Source organism: Erpetoichthys calabaricus, chromosome 2 (assembly GCF_900747795.2).
Source record: "Erpetoichthys calabaricus chromosome 2, fErpCal1.3, whole genome shotgun sequence".
In the NCBI taxonomy this organism is placed as follows: domain Eukaryota; kingdom Metazoa; phylum Chordata; class Cladistia; order Polypteriformes; family Polypteridae; genus Erpetoichthys; species Erpetoichthys calabaricus.
In genome coordinates, this window is record NC_041395.2 from 151,045,901 (window position 1) to 151,070,791 (window position 24,891).

The 24,891-nt window shown below is 38.3% G+C and overlaps 1 protein-coding gene across 1 annotated transcript in view; it reads left to right on the plus strand.

The window, feature by feature from the left end:
* The window catches only part of col4a3 (collagen, type IV, alpha 3), a 254,825-nt gene that overhangs the window by 190,083 nt on the left and 39,851 nt on the right, over positions 1-24,891 (plus strand). Inside the window, exons 26-35 of the mRNA XM_051923014.1 lie at positions 1,286-1,454; positions 4,673-4,765; positions 5,743-5,847; positions 6,047-6,144; positions 6,247-6,397; positions 7,812-7,925; positions 12,562-12,729; positions 13,472-13,561; positions 13,789-13,923; positions 18,650-18,748. Coding sequence (XP_051778974.1) covers positions 1,286-1,454; positions 4,673-4,765; positions 5,743-5,847; positions 6,047-6,144; positions 6,247-6,397; positions 7,812-7,925; positions 12,562-12,729; positions 13,472-13,561; positions 13,789-13,923; positions 18,650-18,748 — 1,222 coding nt within the window. The remainder of the gene's footprint in view (positions 1-1,285; positions 1,455-4,672; positions 4,766-5,742; positions 5,848-6,046; positions 6,145-6,246; positions 6,398-7,811; positions 7,926-12,561; positions 12,730-13,471; positions 13,562-13,788; positions 13,924-18,649; positions 18,749-24,891) is intronic.

The following is a 24,891-nucleotide window of genomic DNA, read 5'->3' on the forward strand; positions in this document are numbered from 1 at the left end:
GCTTTTAAATGATTGACATGCAGCGCGACATGCAGATCATGCATCACAGCACAAGCGGTAGCTTGCTTAAAGGACAGCTACTGTACAGGTTTTTAAATGATCGATGCGCAGATATATTAAGTGAAATACAAACGTATGAAAAATGCAGAATAGTAAAAGACAAATCACTGCAGAGTGCTATAGATGTCACTCATCAATTTCCAACATAAAATGACAAATTATGAGAAAACTGATGAAAAGGATAAAAGAACAGTACTAAATTATCATGATTTTTTGAATGCATGTGCTCTTATTGATTCAGAGGAGGGCTCAAAATAGAAACTCAAGGTCATTAGTATTATGGATAACTCACCAATGTGTTTCGAGGAGAAATTGTGTGTAATAAATTGAAGAAAAGGACTAATATAGACAGTAACAGCCACAAAACGTTTATATTTTAAAGTTACTGTGTACTCTGTACTATGATGTGCATACCTACTATGTATAACACACTAGCAGGATAATAGGGATAAGTAAGGTAGCAAATGGTGAAGATTATTTTGGAGAAAAGCAAACAATAAGATGGGTAACCCAGCACAATGTTCTACTGTGATAAATATTCAAATACAATGTTCAGAGACATAATATATCCAGTTTTAAAATCCAGTAAGCCTTACTGTGTAATAATTTACAATAGAAATGTTTTCATCCTGGAGGTGGTTGACACTTTCCAACACTGAATAGTAAATATCTGAGGGTTATTTGCATGTGTGAAATGTCTAAAAGCAGGAAATATGTTTACAAAAAAAAACATCCTGTTTGCAGACATTTTACAAGTGCACATCGCTTCTTTTCATTAAGGAAATACGTCATTCACCACTGTAACTGTCTAATTTGATATACTATATGATGTATCTTTATGGTTGATTTGTCTTCAGTAATAAAATTGGAGTAGTTTTTCTTAGATATTTCGCAATACTTTTTACAGTTGGTTATTTTGTTCATTATGGCTTATGTTATTTTTTCAATATACACTTTTTCCTTTTCTTATGTCTCTGTCAGTATTTGTATATTGATATCTACTTAACAGATATTTCAAGCAATTTCCTGCTATTGCGTTTTCTTGTTTTTTTTGTTTTTTTTTTATTCCATAAGCAGTGAATTGTTACGTCCATTAAAATTAGGAGTACTTGAATGATATCTTAGCCTAAGAACCATCCTCTAGAGAGACTGACATTAAAGACGCCAGTTAGCTACCACCACCAAAAAAATAAAGCAAGGCAAAACTATATTTTCTTCTTTACAGGGACCTATGGGATGTATAGGTGACCTAGGTACGCCTGGGAACCCTGGCTTCAGTGGACCTCCTGGCCAAATGGGAGTTCGTGGACTGGTAGGATATGGTCTTCCTGGGCCTGATGGAAGCAAAGGAAATCAAGGTGTACCTGGGCTACCTGGGATTCCTGGAGCAGTAGGTGTGTGTGCATCTGAATATTTTTAAATAATTTGTTTCATAGTTTTTGATTTTCAAATAGTAGAGTGCACTTCTGTCATCTCTCTTCACTAAGATAAAACTAAGTTGTTCAGTTTACCAACCAGGGTTTAAACTAAAAAGGGAAAAACTCAAGGTATAGAATAACCGATAAACTCCAGTTTCCCCCTGGACCCCATTGCTATTAGTAGGATGGAATTTGTAACACCTTTCAGGAGGGATGGCTCTCCCACTTAACTCACTTACTAAGTATGGCTAGAAAACACTGGGCTTTTTTGTCTAATGCAACCCCCTATCATCACGTGCTGTGTTGGCATGAGCCCCAATTGTGCTAATGTGCTTCTTTTCCATCAAATTCTTCTTGTAATATTTTTCATTTCCTTTCATTTTTTAGATAAGGTCTTTCAGTTACCTGGGATATATCTATATCACTGTCTGGGAGCATATAGGTGCCAAATTTCACTCCATTTGGAATTGGGCACAGACTCCATTTCTGTTTGGTCTTCCCTCCCTCCTCCTGTTCCACATCAGATTAATTTCATTAGGACCACTTTCCTCTACTCTTGTTTATACCATTAAGTCTATTGTATTTTAATTCTTCCTGAATCACAAGACACACCTATTAAACACTCCACTCTGATCCACAAAAACTCTCTGTCAATGGATTATACTATCACATCTTTAAAATTGAGCCAATCTGGGGCTGGGTAAACAGGTCATAGTATCCCCGCACCTGGTTCCTCAAAATATATTTTACACCTTTTTGTATAGCCTTCTTCCCATTTCTCTGTATTGAATTAACACCCCATCTCCTATTGGCTTTCTTATATCTTACACCCTTCAGACATGAAAGTGATTTGAAAAATGGATGAGCCAGCTACTGAGAGGGCACTTAAACATATTATTATTATTTATTACTTATTATTATTGGTAGTAAGCAAATAAAGTATAAAAAGTAACATAAAGTTCAGAGACCGTATAAATATTACATAAATTGTTCTCAAATTTATCAAAGAAAAAAACAACATTCATCCCTACCCAATACACAGAACTAATGTACTGTATATGGTATAGGATGCCACAATACAATTTGTACTGCATAATGCTGAAAATGTTTTCCCATTTGCTTTTAATCCAAATATTGCTACTAAAGCGCTGGGACTGATTTTAGATGTGAGGCTGTTGAGAGAAATGCATCAATTTTAAACCAAAATAGTCTGAGTATATATATACCTATAAATTATATATATATATATATATATATATATATATATATATATATATATATATACTGTATATGTGTATATATATATATATATATATATATATATATATATATATAATATATATATATATATATATATATATATATATATATACCCTAAGTTCTTGTCTATAAGCCGGACTCATGTATTAGCCGGAGACCAAAAATCATACGAATTTTTAAAATAAAATCGTATCATAGATAAGCCGGACTCATGGATAAGCCGAACGTACTATAACCTATAACTAATAGAAGGGAGGGAGGTCAGTGGGCTCACTCGCGCCCATTTAATTTCTTTAAGGGGGGAGAGAGTGTGAGATATTGCCGTCTCTCTCACTCCCCGCATGGAGCGGCCGGAGCGCGTTCTTTCTGCTCTGGGCGTCGCCGAGTCAACACGAGCGCGTAGCGGTCATTTAAATTGTGATTTTATATGTAAGCATATTTAAATATATATCGCGGATTTCTGCGGACAATGGGTCTTTTAATTTCTGGTACATGCTTCCTCAGTTGGTTTGCCCAGTTGATTTCATACAAGGGACGCTATTGGCAGATGGCTGAGAAGCTATCCAGCTTACTTTCTCTCTCTCTCTCTCTCTTGCGCTGACGTAGGGGGGTGTGAGCAGGGGGGCTGTGTGCAGCTGCTTCCTGAAAGAAATGCTGCATGGAGCTTCGCATACTTAAAAGCTCAAAGGGCACGTATTGATTTTTTTTATCTGTCTCTCTCTCTCTCTCTTCCTCTCTCTTCCTGCTCCTGACAGAGGGGGTGTGAGCTGCCGCCTTCAACAGCTTTGTACCGGTGGTGCTTCGCATACTTAAAAGCCAAAAAACCCTATTGATTTTTTTTTTGACTGCTTGCTTTGCACTCCTTTGAAAAGGAAGATATGTTTGCATTCTTTTAATTGTGAGACAGAACTGTCATCTCTGTCTTGTCATGGAGCACAGTTTAAACTTTTGAAAAAGAGACAAATGTTTGTTTGCAGTGTTTGAATAACGTTCCTGTCTCTCTACAACCTCCTGTGTTTCTGCGCAAATCTGTGACCCAAGCATGACAATATAAAAATAACCATATAAACATATGGTTTCTACTTCGCGAATATTCTTATTTCGCGGGTGGCTCTGGAACGCAACCCCCGCGATGGATGTATAAGCCGGACTTATGTATAAGCCGATATTCTATTTTTTCATTTTCACAACTTTTTTCCTTAGATAAGCCGCGGCTTATTGACAAGAACTTAGGGTATATATATATATATATATATATATATATATACACACAAGGGGGTTTTCGCATCATGTTGTGAAGAGGGGGGCTGAACCCTAAGGAGACGCGGTCGCTCCTCCGAAACCTCCTCTTAAACAGTGATACAATGGGAAACACATTCTTTTTTTACCTCCTCTTTGCTCGATCATCTGCTGCTGCTGCCGTGCCATGTGATCTGCATCTCGCGCGGCACTTCAAACATTTAAAAGCTTCTACAGCAACTGTCCTACTCTTTGTCTTTTATTTCCGGCCCTGGGCGTGATTAAATCTCTTGGCACAAAGTCTTGTCTTGTCTCATGGGACGTGAGTTCTTGATATTTTTTAGTTTATAATTTAAAAACGGAATAAGAATCTGAAAATCTAACAACATCACATTAAAGTTCTATAAATTCTGAAAAGAATGATACCAAACATATATATGTAGGTTTTAAAATAAGCCCGATTTAAAGCGCATAAAAATGTCACATAAAATCATTGCACAAAATCGTTGCACTTTTAGGCTTAGGCTTTTATATACATAGAGTAGATATATAACATTTTATTAGTAATTTTTATTATATTAACAAACTTTTTAAAGCACAAAATTCAGTGTTAAGTCAGTAGATTTAGCATTTAGGGTTAGGGTTAGTAAAAGGATATAAAAACTTGAAATCGCATTCTTCTTTTCATAATGTAGGTGAAAAAGGAGCAAAAGGATACATGGTATATGTTCCTGGAATTGCTGGAAGTGAGGGTGAACCAGGCTTACCAGGAGAGAGGGGTTTACAAGGTAATTTCTTATAGTATTTGCTTTTAATTTACTTTATCCATTTGTTGATCATTTTGAAATATATCTCACTATTAAAAAGAAACATTTCCATAATATAATACTGCAGCCACCATACCAAGCAGCAGAAAATGTGTCATTTGTAGCATCGACAGCATTGGGTTTACAGTATACATAGCATTCAAAATTTGAACTGGAACTAAAAAGTGTTTTTGATCTAAATGGTAAGCTTTATGTATAGTGAAATGTAATACTGTCTGTCTTCCTCGTAAAACTACTGTGCAGTGAAGTATGTTGGTGAAAGTACAGTATCACACCAGGGTGGATTTTAGTTTGCCTTCAGGATAATTGTCAGAATTGATGGCAAAGTGAATAGAACAAACCAGAGATCAAAACTACAATTATGAATATACCTAAGCAGCTGAGTAAATAAACTGACATCAGCATTGAGAATCAACTGCACAAAAAGATCCTGCAGTCCATAAGCAGGTCCAGTCAACTTGAGAGAGCAGAATATATCTGCTTCTAAAAAAAAAGGAAAGTTTTGTGTCTGCTTTAAGAAAAGTGCCGGAATATACAGAGTATTTGACATGTTTGATGAAAGCAACAAATACAATTTTTTAACCATATTTGCCCATTTATGACTAATACCTACTAGAAATTCAAATTTTAACATTTACTGTAAGTCTGAATAAAGTTTTCTAGATAAATCTAAATGTATCATTTTTAATGTAAATTTTTTCAATAGTTCTTGTGCAAAGCATTATATAACTAAGATAAACTTGTAAAGACATTCATTTCTAAATATTAAATACCTTTTAACCTACAGTTATGCATCCTTAAACAGTTGTGTTTGCAGAGCGTATACGAACACATTATAGTACTGTACTTGATAATGTGAAAGCTGTACATTACTATATAAACATCTAAATACATTTTTATGTTCAATCGTCATTCAGGATATGTTTTTTTTTTTTAAGGAAACCCTGGTGTGGATGGACTGCCAGGATTGTTTGGAAGCATTGGTAGTAAAGGTGAAATTGGTATCAGTTCTTTAGGATTCCCCGGCCCTGTTGGTCTCAAAGGTAAGTGTAAGGTGTGGTGATTTGTGTGCATGAGTGAAAATAGAAAGGCTGTACATATAAGTATTTCATTTTTTCATCCTTTTACAATAATTTCCAGATTAAAATACAATTCCTGTGAATAATTATATTGCATTTATTTTGACCTATGTAGATTTTTTATTATATACTTTGTGTGCAAAACCCTCCACTATTTTCACAGGTGACAAAGGAGTTATGGGGCCAGTGGGACCTAATTCTGCACCAGGACTACCAGGAAGACCTGGACCAAATGGTACTCCTGGATCACCTGGACCGAAGGTTTGAATATCATGTTGACTTCTAATTCAATCGTTTTTCTTTGTCCTTTCTCTATAGGAAGTGGAGCGTTTTTTGTTATTCTGAACATTATTATTATTCTAGGGTAATATAGGATATGGAAATCCTGGCATTGAGGGTCGACCAGGTCCCCCAGGGGAATTTGGGAATATGGGACAATGTGGTGTTCCTGGATTTCAAGGACTCCCAGGAAAAACTGGGATGCCAGGAGCAAATGGTGATCCAGGACAAAAGGGTAAATATGATCATTTGGTGTGCAAAAGTACTGTTGGAGGTGGAACAGTGGAGGTGCTGCTGCCTCACAGTAAGGAGACTATGGTTCACATCCTGGGTCCTCCCTGTGTTGAGTTTGCATATTTTCCTGTGTTTGTATGGGTTTCCTCACAAAGATATCCAGGTTAGGTGGATTGACGATGCTAAATTGGCTGTAGTGGGTGTGTGTGTTCCTCGGTAAGAGACTAGCACCCTATCCAGGGGCACTGTTCCTACAGTGTGCTCTGTGCTTACTGGGAATTGGCTTTAGCCGCTCGCAACCCTGCTTAAGATTAAATGGTCTTAGAAAACAGCATATATACATTTTTAAAACCAAAAACAGTTGCACTTTTGAAATCCTGATTTTCATTTTTCAAAATCCACAGTATTTATTGTAGGAGATTTTTGCCCCAGTTTTGGGCTGGCACTGGTAATAAAAAATACTTCAGATGCAGAATAAATTTTGGACAAACCTAATCATGATTATTTAAAACTATTTTCTCCTACAGGTATATATTAATTTTGATCATCTAAGATTTTAAAAGAGCAGAATCCGGGGTGTTCAGCCTCTGGGATTTTTGATCTGAGGTTTATTACTGAAATCAGGAAAAAAAAAGAACATGAGCCAGTATATTAGCTGATATCTAAAAGGCTTTTGCCAAAAATAGAATGCAGTTAATTCAAAAATTATACTAAAGCCTTCATTACTATTTACAATGAATTTCTACATATACAGTATCTGATATCAATTACATTAAGGTCTAATAATAATGAATCATGGATAAGAGACTCCATAATGCACATCAGTATTACAGATACAAATAAACCAGCATTTGGGTATCTTTCATCATGTACCTGTTACAACAAACCTGAACATACAATATATGGCTAGACAAAATATATAAATAGAATAATGCAGATAAAAGAGCAGTACTGGTATCACATCATTCGTTTTTTTCAAACCACTGAAATCATACTCACAATATAACCAGACTTTAGTCGCCTTAGTTCTAATCAGAGTTTACACAGAGAAAGTATCCAAGAAGGTGGTCTAACAGATTTCACAACAGGGCTTTGTATATCCAGTGACTGTTTTTTTTTTTTCATTTGAAAGCATAGAAATTTCTTTGCAACTACATAATAACTGGATTAGTTATTTTTATGTGATTCCACAGAGCCCTTTTTCAGAGTACTAGGATTTTAAATCCCATAATTTTCTGTTTCAGAACACACTTAAAAATCCAGTTCTTTATTAGCTTACAGTCAGTGGCATGTTACAATAATAACAGTAAATGTCAACAAAGCAATATCTCAATATCTCAAAATGTACAGCACAGTATGTGTTCAGACAATTAAGTTCTAACCTTTAAACTCTTATTGGCTTTTTTTCTGAATAGGAGATATAGGTCCTTCTGGTCTTTCTGGTCCTCAAGGTTGTCCTGGAAATTGTGAACTGGGTGCTGCTGGTATTGCTGGTTTTCCAGGGGTAAAGGGATCCATTGGCTTAAAAGGTGCTAATTTAAATATATTTCCATAAAAATGTGAAAATATATTTGAAATTACTAACAATTTAAACTGGATTAATGTAATGTAACAATGTAAACTACATTAATCTGTATAACTAAGAAAGAAAAGTTGTATTTCAATATTAAAGAAAATTCTATACAGTGTATTACCTTTTAGTAGTCTTTCACCTTTACTGTACAGTAATGTATTAGCCATAATGCCAAGCATTAATATTTATAATCTAAGTCAGGGGTGGGCGAAGTCATTCCTGGAGGGCCACAGTGGCTGCAGGTTTTTGTTCCAACCCAATTGCTTAATAAGAAGCACTTATTGCTCTAGAAACACTTCTGCTTCATTTTAGTTGTCTCCCTCATTAAGATTTTGAACCCTTATTGCTTATTTAAGTCTTAAACAGCTGCATTCTCGGTTTTTAATTGCTCCTTATTAGCAATAAGATGCAAATGACAAAAGAAACCAGCAGTTATCCATTTTGCTTGTTACCCTTTACACCTGTGTGTATTTATCATGCACTATTTGGTTTAAATAAATACCTAGAAGGAAAAAGAAGAGAAAAAAAGTGAAGGATTGAGAATTACTCATCCGTTTTACACTTCAAAGTATTTGGATGATATCCTTTGAATGGAAAAAAATCTAGGACATGAGAATGACTTCACATAGCAGAGTTAAAGCACTAACAAGCCATGAAATTTAATTATTGGCAACAATTGTTTTCTAATTAAGCAACTAGGTTGGAACAAAAACCCGCGGCCACTGCGGCCCTCCAGGAATGAATTTGCCCACCCCTGATCTAAGTTAAAGTAATATGTATGCATCTTTAGTGTTAGATTAATTAGTTTAATCTGGAGAGTTAAGACTTAAATGATTACAGTATTTTCCACAGTAGGATGCAAGCAAAAGCAAACAGAAATTCCCATTTAAGATTATACTTTTTTGCACTTCTTATTTCCCCCGGTCATCATGACAGTGTATATACTGTATATTGTTACTGTTAGATTTGTAAGGCAAATGTTTGTGTAATAGAAAGATTTGTCCAGAACAACAGGTGGGCTCATGTGCTTGATCAGCCTTCTCTATACAGCTCGGTCCTGCATCTCCCCCCACATCAGACCCCTTTCGTTCATATCTTCTTTTACTTTATCCATCCACCTCCGCTTTGGTCTCCCTCGCTTTCTCTTACCCTGCACCTCCACTCCCAGCACTCTTGCCCACATATTCATTGTCTCTCCTCATCACAAGTCCATACCATTTCAATCCATTTTCCTGTACTTTCTTAGATATTCTGTCCTCTTTTTGTAATTTCTGCCACATCCAACTTCTTCTTCTGTGCTCCCTTTACTGCCCATGTCTCAACTCCATATTTCATTTTTGGTCTTAACACCGTCATAAAAACCTTACATTTAACCTTTGCCGTAATTCTTTGAACACACAATACCCTTGATACCATCTTCCTCTTTTTCCATCAGCACTGCGTTCTATGGGTTATCTCTGCATCTAATTTTCCATCTTGAGCTAAACACTGGTCTTTGATATCTAAATTTATCAACTCTTTTCAATAGCTGTCCCTGCAGGCTAACTTCTGAATCCGTATCATTGTTAAATCTCATATATTCTGTCTTCTTATTTATCTTCAATCCTCTATCATCCAGAGCTATTTGCCATTCTTCCAGCTTCCTCTCCGCTTACTGTTTTCTGCTGCTACACAACACAGTGTCATCAGCAAAAAAACATGTATCACGAGTATTTGTCTTTTATACCAAGACTCGACACATCCATAGCCAGATCAAAGAGCTAAGGACCTAAAGAAGTTCCCTGGTGAAGACCAACTGCAACTGGTATCTTGTCTGTTATCCCAACACTGCTTTTAACCTGAGTCCTCACTCCCTTATACATATCCTTGACAATCTCACAAAGTTCTGTGAGTTTATTTATCGGTCATGGACCTCCAGACCTCATCACATCACACTCTATCATTAGCCTTCTCTAAATCAATAAACGTCATATGCAATCCTTTCTGTTTTTCTTGATTCTTCTACATGAGCTGTCTCAACACAAAAAACAACCTGCTCCTCCCCTATGGTGGTCTCTTCACTAAGCTTTCTCTCTATAACCCCTTCCCAAATTTTCAATGTATGTGACATCAGTATTATCCCTCTATAGTTTCCACAATCCTGAATATTGCCCTTCTCCGTATAAATGGGTACAATCACACTGTTCATCCACTCCTCTGGCATTCTCTCTTCTTCATAGATTTTCTACATTAGATCCTACAACACATCTACTCCCTCTTCTAAACTTTTCTTCATTTCTGCTGGTATTTCATCCAATCTTGTTGCCTTTCCATTTTTCATTCTTTTCAGTGCCTCTTTTACTCCCTCTCTTTTTTCTTGGTACTAGCCCTTCATTTGGGATTCCATCCCCAAATACTACTACTGGATTTTCTTCATTCAGTAGCTTTTCAAACACCTCTATATTTAATCCTATCATGCTCACTCAAGGCCACACCTTGCTCATCTTTCATCCTGTTCAGCCTCGTTCCTAGTCTTCGCCATTCTAAATATCATTCTGTCTCCAGTTTTCATACACCTCCTCCAAAGCTTGTGCCTTGGCTCTTACCACTGTACTCTTTGCATCCTTGTTTGTCTGCCTATGCATTTCTCTATCTTTCTTCCTCTCTGATTGGTACCATGTCTTCCTTGCCTCTTTCTTAGCCTTTATCACATCTTGCACCTCTCTGTTTCACCACCATGTCTGTCTGTTTTTCCAAAGGTGAGCTATTTCCTGTCATCCTACCCAATACCTTTTCACCTACTTTTAATATAACCTTTCTATTCTTCATCCACCATTCCTCCACACTATCAAATGACTGCACTTCATTTAAAGATCTCTCCCTAAACCTGTCCTTAAGCCCATCCTCTTTTAATCTCCACCATTTTATCCTTGGTGCTGCTTGCTCTGGTTTTATTCTCCTGCTGATTCTGATCTCCCAGTCCATCACCACCATTTTTTGCTACACTGTCACTCTTTCCCCATTTATGACCTTCCAATTCTTTACAGTATCTCTTTCAAATGAGACCTTCTACATATTAGAAAGTCTATTTGGCTTTCCTTTTCTCTACGACTGTAAGTTGCAAGCTAATTTACTTTCTGTTTTAAAAATGTATTAGCTATTACCAAATTAGATACCATGGCAAAATCAACTATTCTCTCCCCTTCCCCGTTTCTCAAACCTACTTCCCACCCTCCATGTACCCTCACTATCATCTTTCTATTCTTTCTCACATGCCCATTTAAATCATGACTAACAATCACCTTTTATCCATCTTGTACTGCCCTAAGTTCTTCATTCATTTGTGACATGAAAATGTCCTTTTCTTCTTCCTCACAGCCAGCTTGAGGAGCATATGCCCAAATAACATTAACTACAGTCTCAGCAAGGCCCAGCTTGACACCCATCACCCTATCACTCCTCCTAGTCACACTGGCAAGACTCTCTTATAGTTCTTTGGATACTAATATAACACCATTTATCCCTTCCTCATTTGGTCCACTGTACAACACCTTAAAGACTCCTCCTAGTTCTCTTGCCTTATTCCCCTTCCATCTCCTTTCCTGCACACACAACACTTCCATTTTCTTCCTTTCCAACATATCTGCCAGTTTCCTTCCTTTCCTAGTCATTGTCCCAACATTCAGTGTCCCCACCCTTACCTTTAACTTATCCTTTTCTTTACCTTTCCTTGTCTTCTTCTTCTTCTTCTACTTCTTCTGCACTAACTTCTTTAGCCGGGTCCACTCTTGGCCTGGTAGCCCTCTTTCACTTCCCACAGGGGTCAGACAAGGCCCCTGCACATTGCCTATGGGGTATGTCCTGGCATTTTCCGAAGGAGATTGGGTTAGTTCTATCATTAAGGCTCTGGAAAAAGTTTTACAGCCTAATTCCCTTCTTGACACTATCCTTCTCTATTTAACCAGGTGTAACAGATAGAGGCTTTGTCCACCTCTTGAACCCTCAGGTACCACTCCGAACACCAGATGAAAGTGTAATCACTATTTATTTTATAATTACACTGTGCACAAAGCACCCTCCACTCCACACTCATTAACTACAATTCTCTCAATAAACCAATACCAATCCTCCTTGCCCAGACACTTCGCCCTCCTACCTCCCAGCTCAGCTCAGTGTCTGGGCTTTCCCACAGTCCTTTTATATGCCCTGACCCGGAAGTGGTTCCTGGCCAAACCCACAAGTCCTTATTCCCTCCGGGTCAGGGTAAACAGTCCTTTCTTCAGCCCAGGAGCACGTCGTTCCTTCCTGTCACGTGATGATGACGCACTCCCGGGTTATAGGGCACATAAGAGCCCACTAGCCCCCCTACAGCGACTCCCGGTGGTCCCCAAGGTATCCAGCAGGGCTGTGTATATAAACTACAAAGTCCATGAGGCCCTGCTGGAACTCGGGGCACGATTATGCTGTCCAGAGGGCTCCTCCTGGTGGCCTGGGGGTGCCAACCGGAGTCGGTAGCCGGTCATCCATCACACAGGTTTGGGTAGATATCAAGCTGTATACATTATATTATTTAATTATAAAGCAAAACTTAATTGTCATGTTTTATTCATTAGGTGGCAAAGGACTGAAGGGACAGAAAGGAGAGAGTGGTAACCCTGGTGTAGATATCATTGGACTTCCTGGGGTAATTGGGGATCGTGGCTCAGAGGGACAGCCTGGACAGTCTGGAGCAGTTGGATTTAAAGGCTTGAAAGGATTTTCTGGGATTCAGGGAACACCAGGTATTGAATGTACAAAATATAGTTATTAAAGAAAACTGCAAGAAAATCATGGAACACAGTAATATTTTAAAGATAAAAAGACTAAAGGGTATATTTTAGGATGTATAAATGAATAACAAGAAACCCTGTCATAGTTGTACAAGAAAAAATAATCAAGTAGTAGCAATAACACACAGGTATGACAAGTACCCATTATAGAAGGAGGTAAATGTTTGACTAAATGTGGGTTTATTACATTAGAGATATGGAGAGCACAGTTTTAAAAACCTAGGGTTAGCAAGGAACAGATATCAGATCATGTTATAACATTGTAATAACTGAAGCAATTGTGAAAATGAAGAAAATAAGGAAAAAAAATTACCATGAAATGCATTTTAAGTGGTTCTAATGGATCTCAGAGGAGTTTTGACTGAGCAGTGAAACAGACTGTAGCACAGAATGAGTAGAAATAGCACAGGTACAAAGTGGAAATGGCTGACAGAATTCTAAAAAGATAATATTAAAATACAATTTGGGAAAGGGAAATCAGAAATAGTATTGCTAAACATCATTAAGTAGTCAGACTCTTATTTAGAAATGATGCTAAGATCCATAAATAGAAAGGGACTTGGATAAAGTCACTAAAGATGTAATAATGCTATCATTAGAAAAGCTTTAGTTTGAAGTAGTGGCGGTAAACTCCATAGTCTGTATTTATAACATGCTGTGTCCCCAAATTATGATGTGTTATTCATTTATATAGGTGAAAGAGGTGAACAAGGCATGATGGGGTTACCGGGATCTATAGGACCACATGGTCCACCAGGAATTCCTGGATTTTCTGGACCGCAAGGTACTTTGAGTCATTTGTTAGTAATCTTTTTAAATGGTTAAATTTGTTTCACAAGTTTATTTGTACTAATATTTCCCCTCTTAAATTTGTTTATACTACAGAAAATATAAAATAATAAAAAAAGTTATTTTATTGTGAGAAGATATTTCTTAACAGAATTTCTGACCTGAGATGTAAAGGACAATTAATACTATTCCAGCAAATCTTTTATTTATTATTTATTGTAGGTCTTGTGGCCCCTGATGGAAGCAAAGGAGATAAAGGCAGTAAAGGACAAAAAGGAGAAAAGGGAAGACAAGGACCTGTTGGACTGAAAACAGATGTCTATATTAAAGGTGTCAAAGGCAGTTCTGGAATGTCAGGTGAGCTCAGTCACAGCTGATATTTCAACATAAATATATCAAAAAAGTTGAAGATTTTAGTTTTTCTAAAGTACTAAAATGTGAATAAATAAATAGGCTGCACATTGACAGAATTAAGGCTACTCTCAGGAGCTTGTAGTAGAAAATACTTTTTTAATTCAAGTGCAAAAGACTGCGTGCTATTAAGATTAAGTATGTTCATTAAAATCCAAAGATTTTTTCAGTTCCAGGCTGTCAATGTGTTTTTATAATCTTATTACTATATTGGTGGAGAACAATAGTATAGAAGATAATGCTTAACAGTGATTTTTTATGGTATATTAAATATACTTGTTATGGTATGTTTTTATTATCCAATGAAAGTCTTAATTGGGGAAACAAGAGAAACACATTAGTTTAACCTGCTGAATATGGTGTATTTTCTAATTTCTGATAACAAAGTTCATCTATGTTCCAATCTGGAAGAGACTGAGTTATAGGAGGCTTCTGATTTAGCTAGCAATGTAATTAAAACATCCACTGGGATGTGACAAAATAAAAGAAACATCACATGAAAAAGGGAAAGATTTTTAAGCCACTATATTTGCAGTTACCAATGCAGCTACAAAGAAGAGTCAAATAAGGGTAATGGCCAAAAAGCAGTATGTGACAGCTATAAGAAGGAAAATGGGCCCTTAAAACAACTCAAGGCAACTAACAGTGTTCCAAAGGGGCCTCATAATCAGTGCCATAATTGCAGGCGCTTGAGTCACAAAAACTATAAAATTGTTTCACATGTCTAGGGTAACACTCTGAATAATAACGACAGCATATACCTCATTCAGAGAAATAGCCTTTGCAAGCTGAAGGTCACACAGAGGGATAGATGAACATTTCAAAGGATAGTTGCTAAATGCCACAAAACTGCAGTCTCAAAAATTATTATACAATTGAATCAGCATCTATATGGTCCACCCTCATCAAAATCAGTATGATGTGAGCTTCACAAAACTGAAATTTATGGCAGTCCTACCATTTTGAGATTACTTGTATCTTAGGCCAATGCCAGAGTTGGGAGTACACAACCTAAGCAATAAAAAAGTGATATGGTCTAATTAGTTACCATTCACACTATTTCCAAGAAAGCCACAAAATATTAGACCTAGTGAGAAATCTTTTGTGGTTTGGCAGCAACCTTAATGGAATTATTAGGTCAGATGATTGTTCTTCATGGTTGTAGAACAGCCAAGGAATATAAAGTCATTTTACCATTGTATCCTATGGTACAAACACTCAAAATTTTCCAAGATTATAATGCACCCATGTAGATAGATAGATAGATAGATAGATAGATAGATAGATAGATAGATAGATAGATAGATAGATAGATAGATAGATAGATAGATAGATAGATAGATAGATAGATAGATAGATAGATAGATAGATAGATAGATAGATAGATACTTTATTAATAATGTATACTGCTTAACTAATTCTTGAGTGAAGATGCCTTTCATGGCCCCTCCAATCACCAAATTTAGGCATCATTGAATTTTTATGGAATGTTCTAGAGTAAACAATGCAAAGATGATGTGCACCCTCTTCATGCTTTAGAAAATTTGAGGCTTTCCTTGTTGCCGAATGGTGCAATATCCCATTACACATAGCTCAGGACTCGTATGACAGTATTCCAAGAAGAACTGAAGCAGTTCTTTTTAGGTCCTTGATTGTAATATATTGTTACTCTTCCATTCTTTTGTTCACCTCATATGTCAGATTTTGTTTTTTATCATTTATTAGTAGGTATACTTTAAGAGAAGCGTCTCTGTAGAAGACAAAAGAGTTAAGTGCAAATCAAATATATTATAATTAACACGTAGAGCTTCATTTGCTCTTATTGCTGTGGTCATATAATGAAGCAGCTCCCAAGTCCACAGTATATCCTACCCTTCTGTAATGCAGGAATAAAAATCGAAACACTAACAGCCTTTCTAATATGGATAGAAATAGATATAATCCATCCTGAGTCTCTATTATCTTTACTTAAAATACATCCTTATGGACATTATAGAAAAATATAACAGCTAACATAGTCTATATACATTTACACATATTTAAACTGTCCACAGACAAGGTCTTGATTTAAATTAAGAAAGGTCCTAGTTCAGACTTATTATGTGCGTCCATGCCAAGACTAAACTAATACTTGAGCGTGCCTCTTAACTTACTTATACAGTATATCATTGGTAGTCTGTTAACACAAAGAAGAAAAATATAATCTACCAGCACACAAAGCATTTCCCCATGAATAGCACTGTCAACCTACCGGTGGTTTCCTTTGTGGGCTCCTTTCTTCCTTTTACTTTCTCTCTCTCTTCACATCAACACCACCTCTATCCAGAGGCTTTCTCCCCATGTATTTGATTTGTAGACAAAAGACCAGCCCGTCTTCTCTGATTTTAGGAAGCACAAACAATTCTAAAACCTAGAAAGTTCCTTTGGTTTTGGTCTTATCAATACTGAAATGTTCTGAGTTCTTCTTCACCTTCCATATTTGTACTTTTTTTTTCTTCCCAGTTCTGCCTTTCCTCAGCATAAACAATATTTGTAAGTTTTAAAAAGGATTCCTGTATATTGAAAACTGTTTTGTTTCCTGACATCAATTCTGTCAAGTGTTTAGATACCTGACCTCTTGATTCTGAAGAAACATTAGATCAGCAATCCAACAGGCTTAATTGAAAAGTTATTGACTTTATGGTTGCCTTTTTTCCTCAAATGGATTTTAACTTCAAGTTGAGGTCTGCCATTTCCATCAGTTTCTCTGTCTGCCGCCTCCTTGTGTGCATGCAGGAAGATATTATTAAGTATGATTTAAAAGATTTCCACTGACGTGGGCATTTCTCAGATTGTCTGTCTCTCTGTGCTGAAGTCTGTTTAACAAAATTGTCTCCAAGTGTGAGTGAGATGCCAAAGATTTGGCCCATTGCTGCAGGAGCCATAATGAATAGAGCATGATAGAGCATGAGATTAAGATAATGTCATAGTTACATAACTGAACAGAGGAATTCAGTTTCTTTAATTAAGTAAATAATTATTTGAGAATAATTGTGGTGCAATGCAGACAAAAGCAAATGCACTGCCTTTATCATGACTGAAAAAATATCAATGTGTCAGTGTCATTATAAAGTGTTTAATTACCTGAGCAGAGATATAAAGAGATACTGGTAATAATCAGAAGTGATCTATGAATAGTTAAGAACACAACCCAAATGACTTGCCAGTATAAGTTTTTAAATGCACATGTTAGAAAGTGAAAAAACGACTTGCTAAAGTTCCTGTTACTTTTATCAGAGGCATTCAGGTTTGTCTGAGGCCACATTGCCTCCTAGCCACACAAGTCTTGTTTATGTTTTCCCAGATGGAATTTTTGATCCATCAATGTATTTTGTTAATGGCATCCTTTCTGTTGCACATAGCTAGCCATTGGTAACCTCGGCTTTTGAGAAAATCAACAATTTTTGGATTATGTTTAACTCTTTTGAGTCAGAGACTTCTTGCTTCATATTGTTGTATTTTAACAACCCTGAAAATCAGTATATGGGATGAGGTACTGTGATGGTGAATGTGCTACCGGCTGCATCCCAGGATCCTCCACCAATAACATACCTGAGGGATGAGCCTAGCAAATGAGGACACACACAAGGGATAGGTGATACAAGGCTCAGTGCTTTTATTAAAACATTCAAAACAAACAGTGATCCAAAACAGTGCAGAAGATTCAATAAATAATCCAATATAAAGAAGTAAAGGTGGAGGTTAAAATCAATCAAATAAATATTCCTTAAAAACAAGGTTAGAATTCCTATCCAGGAAACTGTCCTTTAAAAAACTCAGTCCCTAGTGCAATCCTTTTATCCTTATCCTGACCAGACTTTGCAGAAGGAGAAGACGCAAAACCGTTAAGCACAACAATCCTTTCACGGGTCTGGCTCCCTGCTGTCCCATGGCTGCCAGCAGGAATCCCCAATCCAAACCCGGGCTTGGGTTCTTACTGTCCATGGCTCCACCAGCAAGGCTCCCACTCCGAGCCTCTCTGACTCCCTCTGCCTTCCTGGACTTCCACAAAGTGTCACCTGCATCTCCTGTTCCCTAAATCGCTCAGCTGGAGCAATCCTCCACAACACCCCCTGAGTGCTGGCCAACCACTCCCTTGAGGGGATCTCCTCACAGCTGCCTGTTCCTCTGTCACTCACTCATTTCTGCTCTGGCTCTTTCGCTAGCCTTCCTCCCTGCTTGTCTCTTTTCTTTCAACTTCCTTTCTTTCATCTTTTGATTGCACCCTTTCTGCTGTGCCAGCTCCCTTTTTATTTGCCTCCATGGGCACAGCGCCTCTTTTGCAAACTGCGTAAAGCCAATGAAGCAAATAACACACAGCCTCACTTGCAGGCATCCTCCGTCTCCATAACCACATTAACCTCCCGCAGCCATGCAAACACACAAATCCAAGGAGATGGAGCCAGCCAGTTAATTATTTATTTAAAACGGCCTCATGAATGTTAAGCCATGGACCCAATATACCACAGGAACTGAAATGTGATTTCTTTTGCTTACAAGTTTATTCTAACATTTAAAATTGCACACACTCAATATTCTATTTTTTTGTGAGAAAATACAGTATTTGTTTTAATAAATAATGTGTCTTTTGCAAGTTTCATAGTTTTAACTTCATGATACGTTTTCACCCTAGGTTGCCATGGGTCTGGGGGAGAGAAAGGAGACAGAGGATATCCAGGTAAACCAGGAGCTAGAGGAGCTAAAGGAACATCTGGAAAGGAAGGTCCACAAGGTACATTATTGTTACCTTTTATTGTATTTAAATTGTCAGTAGTTTGAATTGAAAAGCAAAATCTGAAAGTAAAATGCAACATTTTCTCATCGGAAGGCAGTAAATTAAGTTATTTCTGGATTACTTTTATGAACAACTGGATACCAATGTGTTATTCAAGTTGTTGATTTTTAATTCATTCATATTATTAAGAACAAACTGTTTTATCATGAAATTGTCCATGAAAGTACTTTAGCCTCAATAAATTCTTCTTATTGGTGGACAAGTTAATGCAGTGGTACTCAACACACGGCTTGCGAGTCCACTTGCGGGTCTTTTAAGTCCTACTTAAGAAAAAAAAAATCTTTAAAAAAAAAAATACTGCCAACAGAATGCATTTCATTCTATAGAGCCTCCTAGGTGTCAGGCAAAAAAAATCAGTTTGAATGAATTATGCTTTTCTTTCATTCTTTAAAACACTTGCACAGATCCCAGCCACCTCGTCCCCCTCCATCTCGCCCCAACTCATGCTTCCCACCTCTCCAGCTCAACCCACAACAGATTCATCACAAAAGCTGAGTTATTAGGAAGCACTGATCATAGTTACTGTGCATCCCTTTCTTCACTCCATGAAATGTTAGTTTAACATTGACCGAGAGGCGCACACTGATTTGTGGAAGGATAAGAGTCCAGTGTGCTGAGAGAACAATCCTCTTTACGGAGGGAAACACCAGAGTTGCGCAGTTTCTTCATCCATTACTCCTTCCTGATCTGGACTACTCTTAAATGAAATGCAACCAATTAGGAATACCAGAAATCATTGCTTTAATATTCAGATTAATAATTTGTTCAAACAGACACCTATTATGCTGCCACCACCCAACTGCCTGAAAAACAATCACAATTTACCTCAGGTGTTTCACTAGGAAAACTAGCATGAACACTGGGTAACTAGCATTTCGCAAAAATGGCTAGAGAATGTAAGAGATGCAAATATGAAGAAGAATATCGGGCATTTAAAGAGGACTGGGAACTAAAGTTTTTCTTTGTGTCAAGTGGTGTGGGAAAATGCATCTGTCTGGCTTGTGATAACGTCATTTCGCAGTTTACAAGGTTGTCACAAAACGACTCCAGACAGATAAAAAGGTTTGGGGCAGCCACCCATATATTATGTTCCTGGCTATAAAAGGTTGAAATAATCTAAACTAACAGAACTGAATAAGTGGAGGTAAGATGGCAGTTTTAAAGGCTGGTGGAGGAAATAATGTAATTTATGCCGGAACCGGAAGTGACGTCTTCGGGGTCCGGAAATGGCGTCATCAAATGCACCGGAAGTGGCGTCATCAGAATCACCGAGACCAGAAGTGATGTCATCACAGGCGCCAGAAGTGGCATCATCACAGGCACTGGTGCCTGGCGGGATTTTCCGGGAATGGTCTGCAAGGAACTGAGAGAGACAGTCAGCACACTCCACCACCCGCTGGTCTGATGTAGCATTACAATTACTCAATCATTTTAGCTGCCTCCAATTCGCTCGTGTGTGACAGGTACAATTTGCAGCACCATCACAAAGCTAAACACTCAAAGTTCAGTACCGACTTTCCAAAGGGTGGACGTGTACAGGCCAAAAAGCAGGCAAGACTGAAACAGAACTGAACTGCTCAGAGGAACTTCTTCCACATTAATACTAGTGGAAGTGCGACGGAGACATCCCGCAAAATCAAGCATAAACAGATGAAAATGTTGAAGCCATATACTGATTGAGAATGGGTGAAGGATTGCATACTGCTTGCCTGTTCGATGCTGTTTCCTGACAAACAAGAGGCAAAAAAAATTAAACTGTTGGATTCTACTCTGGCTAGGAGGGCATCAGACGTTTCAGTGAGTATTACAAATATTCCCAAGGACAAACTGTCATCCTCAGAGTTTGTCAGCCTTCCAATGGACGAAAGCCTGGATATCGATGATACGCCACAATTACTCACCTTCATCCAAGCAATTGCCAGTGAGTTTGACATTAAAGAAGAATGGCTTGACATGGTACCACTGAAAAATGGAACAACGGATGTGGAGATAAAAAATTCTGAACTGGAGATGTTGATAAAGTTTAACATTAGACCAAAAAAAAAACACAGCATTCACAATGGATGGCATACCGGAAACTAGGGCCATGGCTTTGCTGAAAGCTGCACTAAAAATGAAGGAGTTACTGAGGGAATTTTCTCATACCACTGCATTGTGCATCAGCAAGTCTTGTTTGTGAAGTTCAAGAGTCTGAATGATGTAATGGCAAATGTAATCAAGTTGGTTAATTACATCAGGACCTGTGCGAGAAACCACTTGAACTTTAAATTGCTATCTGAAGAGTCTGACACTCACTACAAGGATTTGGCTATATAAAGGTCATCTGCTTGCACATTTCATGGACCTGCTTGAACCACTGAAAGCCTTTATTGTCGGCCAAGGGGAGACTTTCCAGTTTTCTTTTTTGGATGACAAAGAGTAGGTATTTTGTGTTGCTTTCCTGCATGATATTATACAGTACTTAAACAAACTTAATCTCAATGTGCAGGGAAGAAACAAGACAGTGTATGAACTACAGTATGCACAGCTGTCAGAGGATTTTATGATAAATTGGATGTACTCGAACACAGTATCCACGGTTCTGATTACCGGTTCTTTCCCTCCGTGCAGAAAGTGATGGCAATGTATGCGGATGCTGCTTTATCCTGTCAGTCACAATTCTGTGATGTGCTAACAGAGTTCAGATTCCGTGCCTTCAAGAACCAAGGCAATGTTTTTCTGCTTATGTAAAATCCATTCCTGATTGAGATTGATAAAATGAAGCAAGTAAGTGATCAGTTTGGACTTATGCAGCTTGAAATGGAGTTTGCAGAGTTAAAGGGCTCAGATGAACTTTAGTGTCAGTTTTAGATGAAAGCTGTAGTGGACGTTTGGAAATTGGCAAGACATCTCTAGACTTGCAAGATGCATCATCTCAATGCTTCCATCCACATACTTGTGTAAAGCAGCTTTCTCTGCACTCTCAAAAATAAAACAGATTGACACAACAAAGACCCTTTGGATTGCCGTTTCTAGTGCAGACCTCTAGTGTCAGAAATCACATTGAGTGAAATAAGTACAATGTTGCTCTTCTAATAACCCTTTTTAATCTAAAATACTAATGCAGGCTTCAGTGGAACAGAAAGTCTGTTTCATTTTTCCTTCAGGTGAGGATATAAGAGAGAGAAAGGGGAACGTCAAAGAGAAACAGTGCGTTCATCAGCAATGTGCTGTACGTTTCCTGCTGTTTTGGACTGTGAAAAGTGATCAGCAATGTGCTCTCAGTTTCTTACCTGAAGTTTTGGTCAGTAATGATAAGCAATGCTCTCTGTTATGCTGTTATGGGCTGTGAAAAACAGCAATGTGCTGTTTTTTGCTGTTATGGGCTTTGTGATCAGAACTTGGAAGTCATTTAATAATCATAATGTTGAAACACTGTTCAGTCCCTGTACGATCAGTGCCAGAGCTTGGTCCGCATTGCCGGCAGTAAGTCGAACCCGTTTCCGGTGAGAGTTGGACTCCACCAGGGCTGCCCTTTGTCACCGATTCTGTTCATAACTTTTATGGACAGAATTTCTAGGCGCAGCCAGGGTGTTGAGGGGGTCCGGTTTGGTGGGCTCAGGATTGGGTCACTGCTTTTTGCAGATGATGTTGTCCTGTTTGCTTCATCAGGCCGTGATCTTCAGCTCTCTCTGGATCGGTTCGCAGCCGAGTGTGAAGCGGCTGGGATGAGAATCAGCACCTCCAAATCCGAGACCATGGTCCTCAACCGGAAAAGGGTGGAGTGCCCTCTCAGGGTTGGTGGCGAGATCCTGCCCCAAGTGGAGGAGTTCAAGTATCTCGGGGTCTTGTTCACGAGTGAGGGAAGAATGGAGCGTGAGATCGACAGGCGGATCGGTGCGGCATCCGCAGTAATGCGGGCGTTGCATCGGTCTGTCGTGGTGAAAAAGGAGCTGAGCCGCAAGGCGAAGCTCTCAATTTACCAGTCGATCTATGTTCCTACCCTCACCTATGGTCATGAGCTATGGGTAGTGACCGAAAGAACGAGATCGCGAATACAAGCGGCTGAAATGAGTTTCCTCCGCAGGGTGTCTGGGCTTTCCCTTAAAGATAGGGTGAGAAGCTCAGTCATCCGGGAGGGGCTCAGAGTAGAGCTGCTGCTCCTCCGCATCGAGAGGAGTCAGATGAGGTGGCTCGGGCATCTGATCAGGATGCCTCCTGGACGCCTCCCTGGTGAGGTGTTCCAGGCACGTCCAACCGGGAGGAGGCCCCGGGGAAGACCCAGGACACGCTGGAGGGACTATGTCTCTCGACTGGCCTGGGAACGCCTTGGGATTCTCCCGGAAGAGCTAGAAGAAGTGGCCGGGGAGAGGGAAGTCTGGGCATCTCTGCTCAAGCTGCTGCCCCCGCGACCCGACCTCGGATAAGCGGGAGACAATGGATGGATGGATGGATGTTGAAACACTTCCAGAAAGGATGTAGTGATAATAAATTACAGTTATTACATCATGCTTTTCTTCCCTATAAACATATATTATCCTTATTCTCAAATGCATAATGGTTTCAGGGAGGAAAGGGCATTTTTGGATTGTGGCTCTTGCAAAAATATTTTTTTGTCAATGTGGCTCCTGAGTAGGGCAAGGTTGAGTACCACTGAGTTAATGCCTAAATAATGTTCATAACCCTACCAGACTTTTTTATATGAACACCCCACAACACTTACCTCTGGAATCCTTAACAAGGGCAGGCTGCAATCTGCTGATAATCTGCCCTTAATTTTCCAAAACTGCAAGGGCTGAGCCTATGAATACCTTAACAATGGCTGAGACCAAACTTTCTCTCAGTTTCAAACACTGCAGGGGATACCCTGAAAGAATTTACACTAGTGACTCTAACAAAGGCTAAAAGCTTGTTACTGATATAACCTGAATGAGCACAGCTCATTATATTACTGAACCTTTTAACACTTCTGACCATGGTTGGAATCCGAAAGAACCTGGATGTGTACTGACTTCAGTGAGAGGTCAGAAAATATTTATGAGAAAAGTCAAGGTTAGAAAATGAAGCCAGTAGTCAACACTTTTCCTGATAACATATCTCCATTGGGGTGCATTTTCAAAAATTTTGCAGGTGGCACTGTTACTTTTGTCTGCTGACAGCATGATTTCTTGTAGCATCTTCAAAACTTTCACTCACATATCTCCTCCACCCACTATCTCCCATACAAAACTGCTTCTATTGTACTCTCAAAATCTTTTCTTTTCTACAGTGCCTTGGTGTCTGAAAAATTGACAATAGTTGCATCTGCTAAAATTGGACAAGTAATAATTTCCAATGGTTTTGTTAATTGTCACTGAAGCTACTTTTGTCTAAACATGATAACATGCTGACAGCAAGGTCCCAAATACCCATTTAAACATTCTGGATAGTTTCTCTGAGCTTAAAATGTATACAATATACTTGTTATTACATTATATTAGTACTAGCAGTGCTACCCATCAAGGGCGGGTTGAAATCTAAGTAATCAATTTACACCTCTTAATTAACACTTGCATTGTAATGTATTTTATAATGTATGTAGTACTAAAGTGCATTGAATTGCCCATTCCTACATATGGTACAGTACAAACTTTTGTAGTAATAAAATTCATTACTACAAATGTCTGTAATGTGCCATCTATTGGAATGACAAATGCAATCCATATGTCTCTGCTATATGCCTTTTGGTACGGGATTCGCAAAAGCAGAGTTAACGTTGGTGATGAGCCATCTGTTGGAATGGCAGAGACATAGCAACCAGACAGACACACAAGACACTTGTACATTTAGTAAGGTGGATTTATTTTTACATTTGCCTTATCCCTCAGTATTCTTCCATTTATTTGCATGCATCCCCAGTATCTTATCTCTCTGTCTCTTGAAAACCATCCTGTGCGTCATTACTATATGTTAACGTCCGTCCAAAAGGGCATTTGCCTGTTAAACCCTTGTTTAAATACGCACTGTCAAAAATCATGCTATCTTTTCCAGTTTATTCACTTAGAAGCTGTACCTTATCTAAATAATCCTAATTTTCACACAAATTAAATATTACCAGTCTT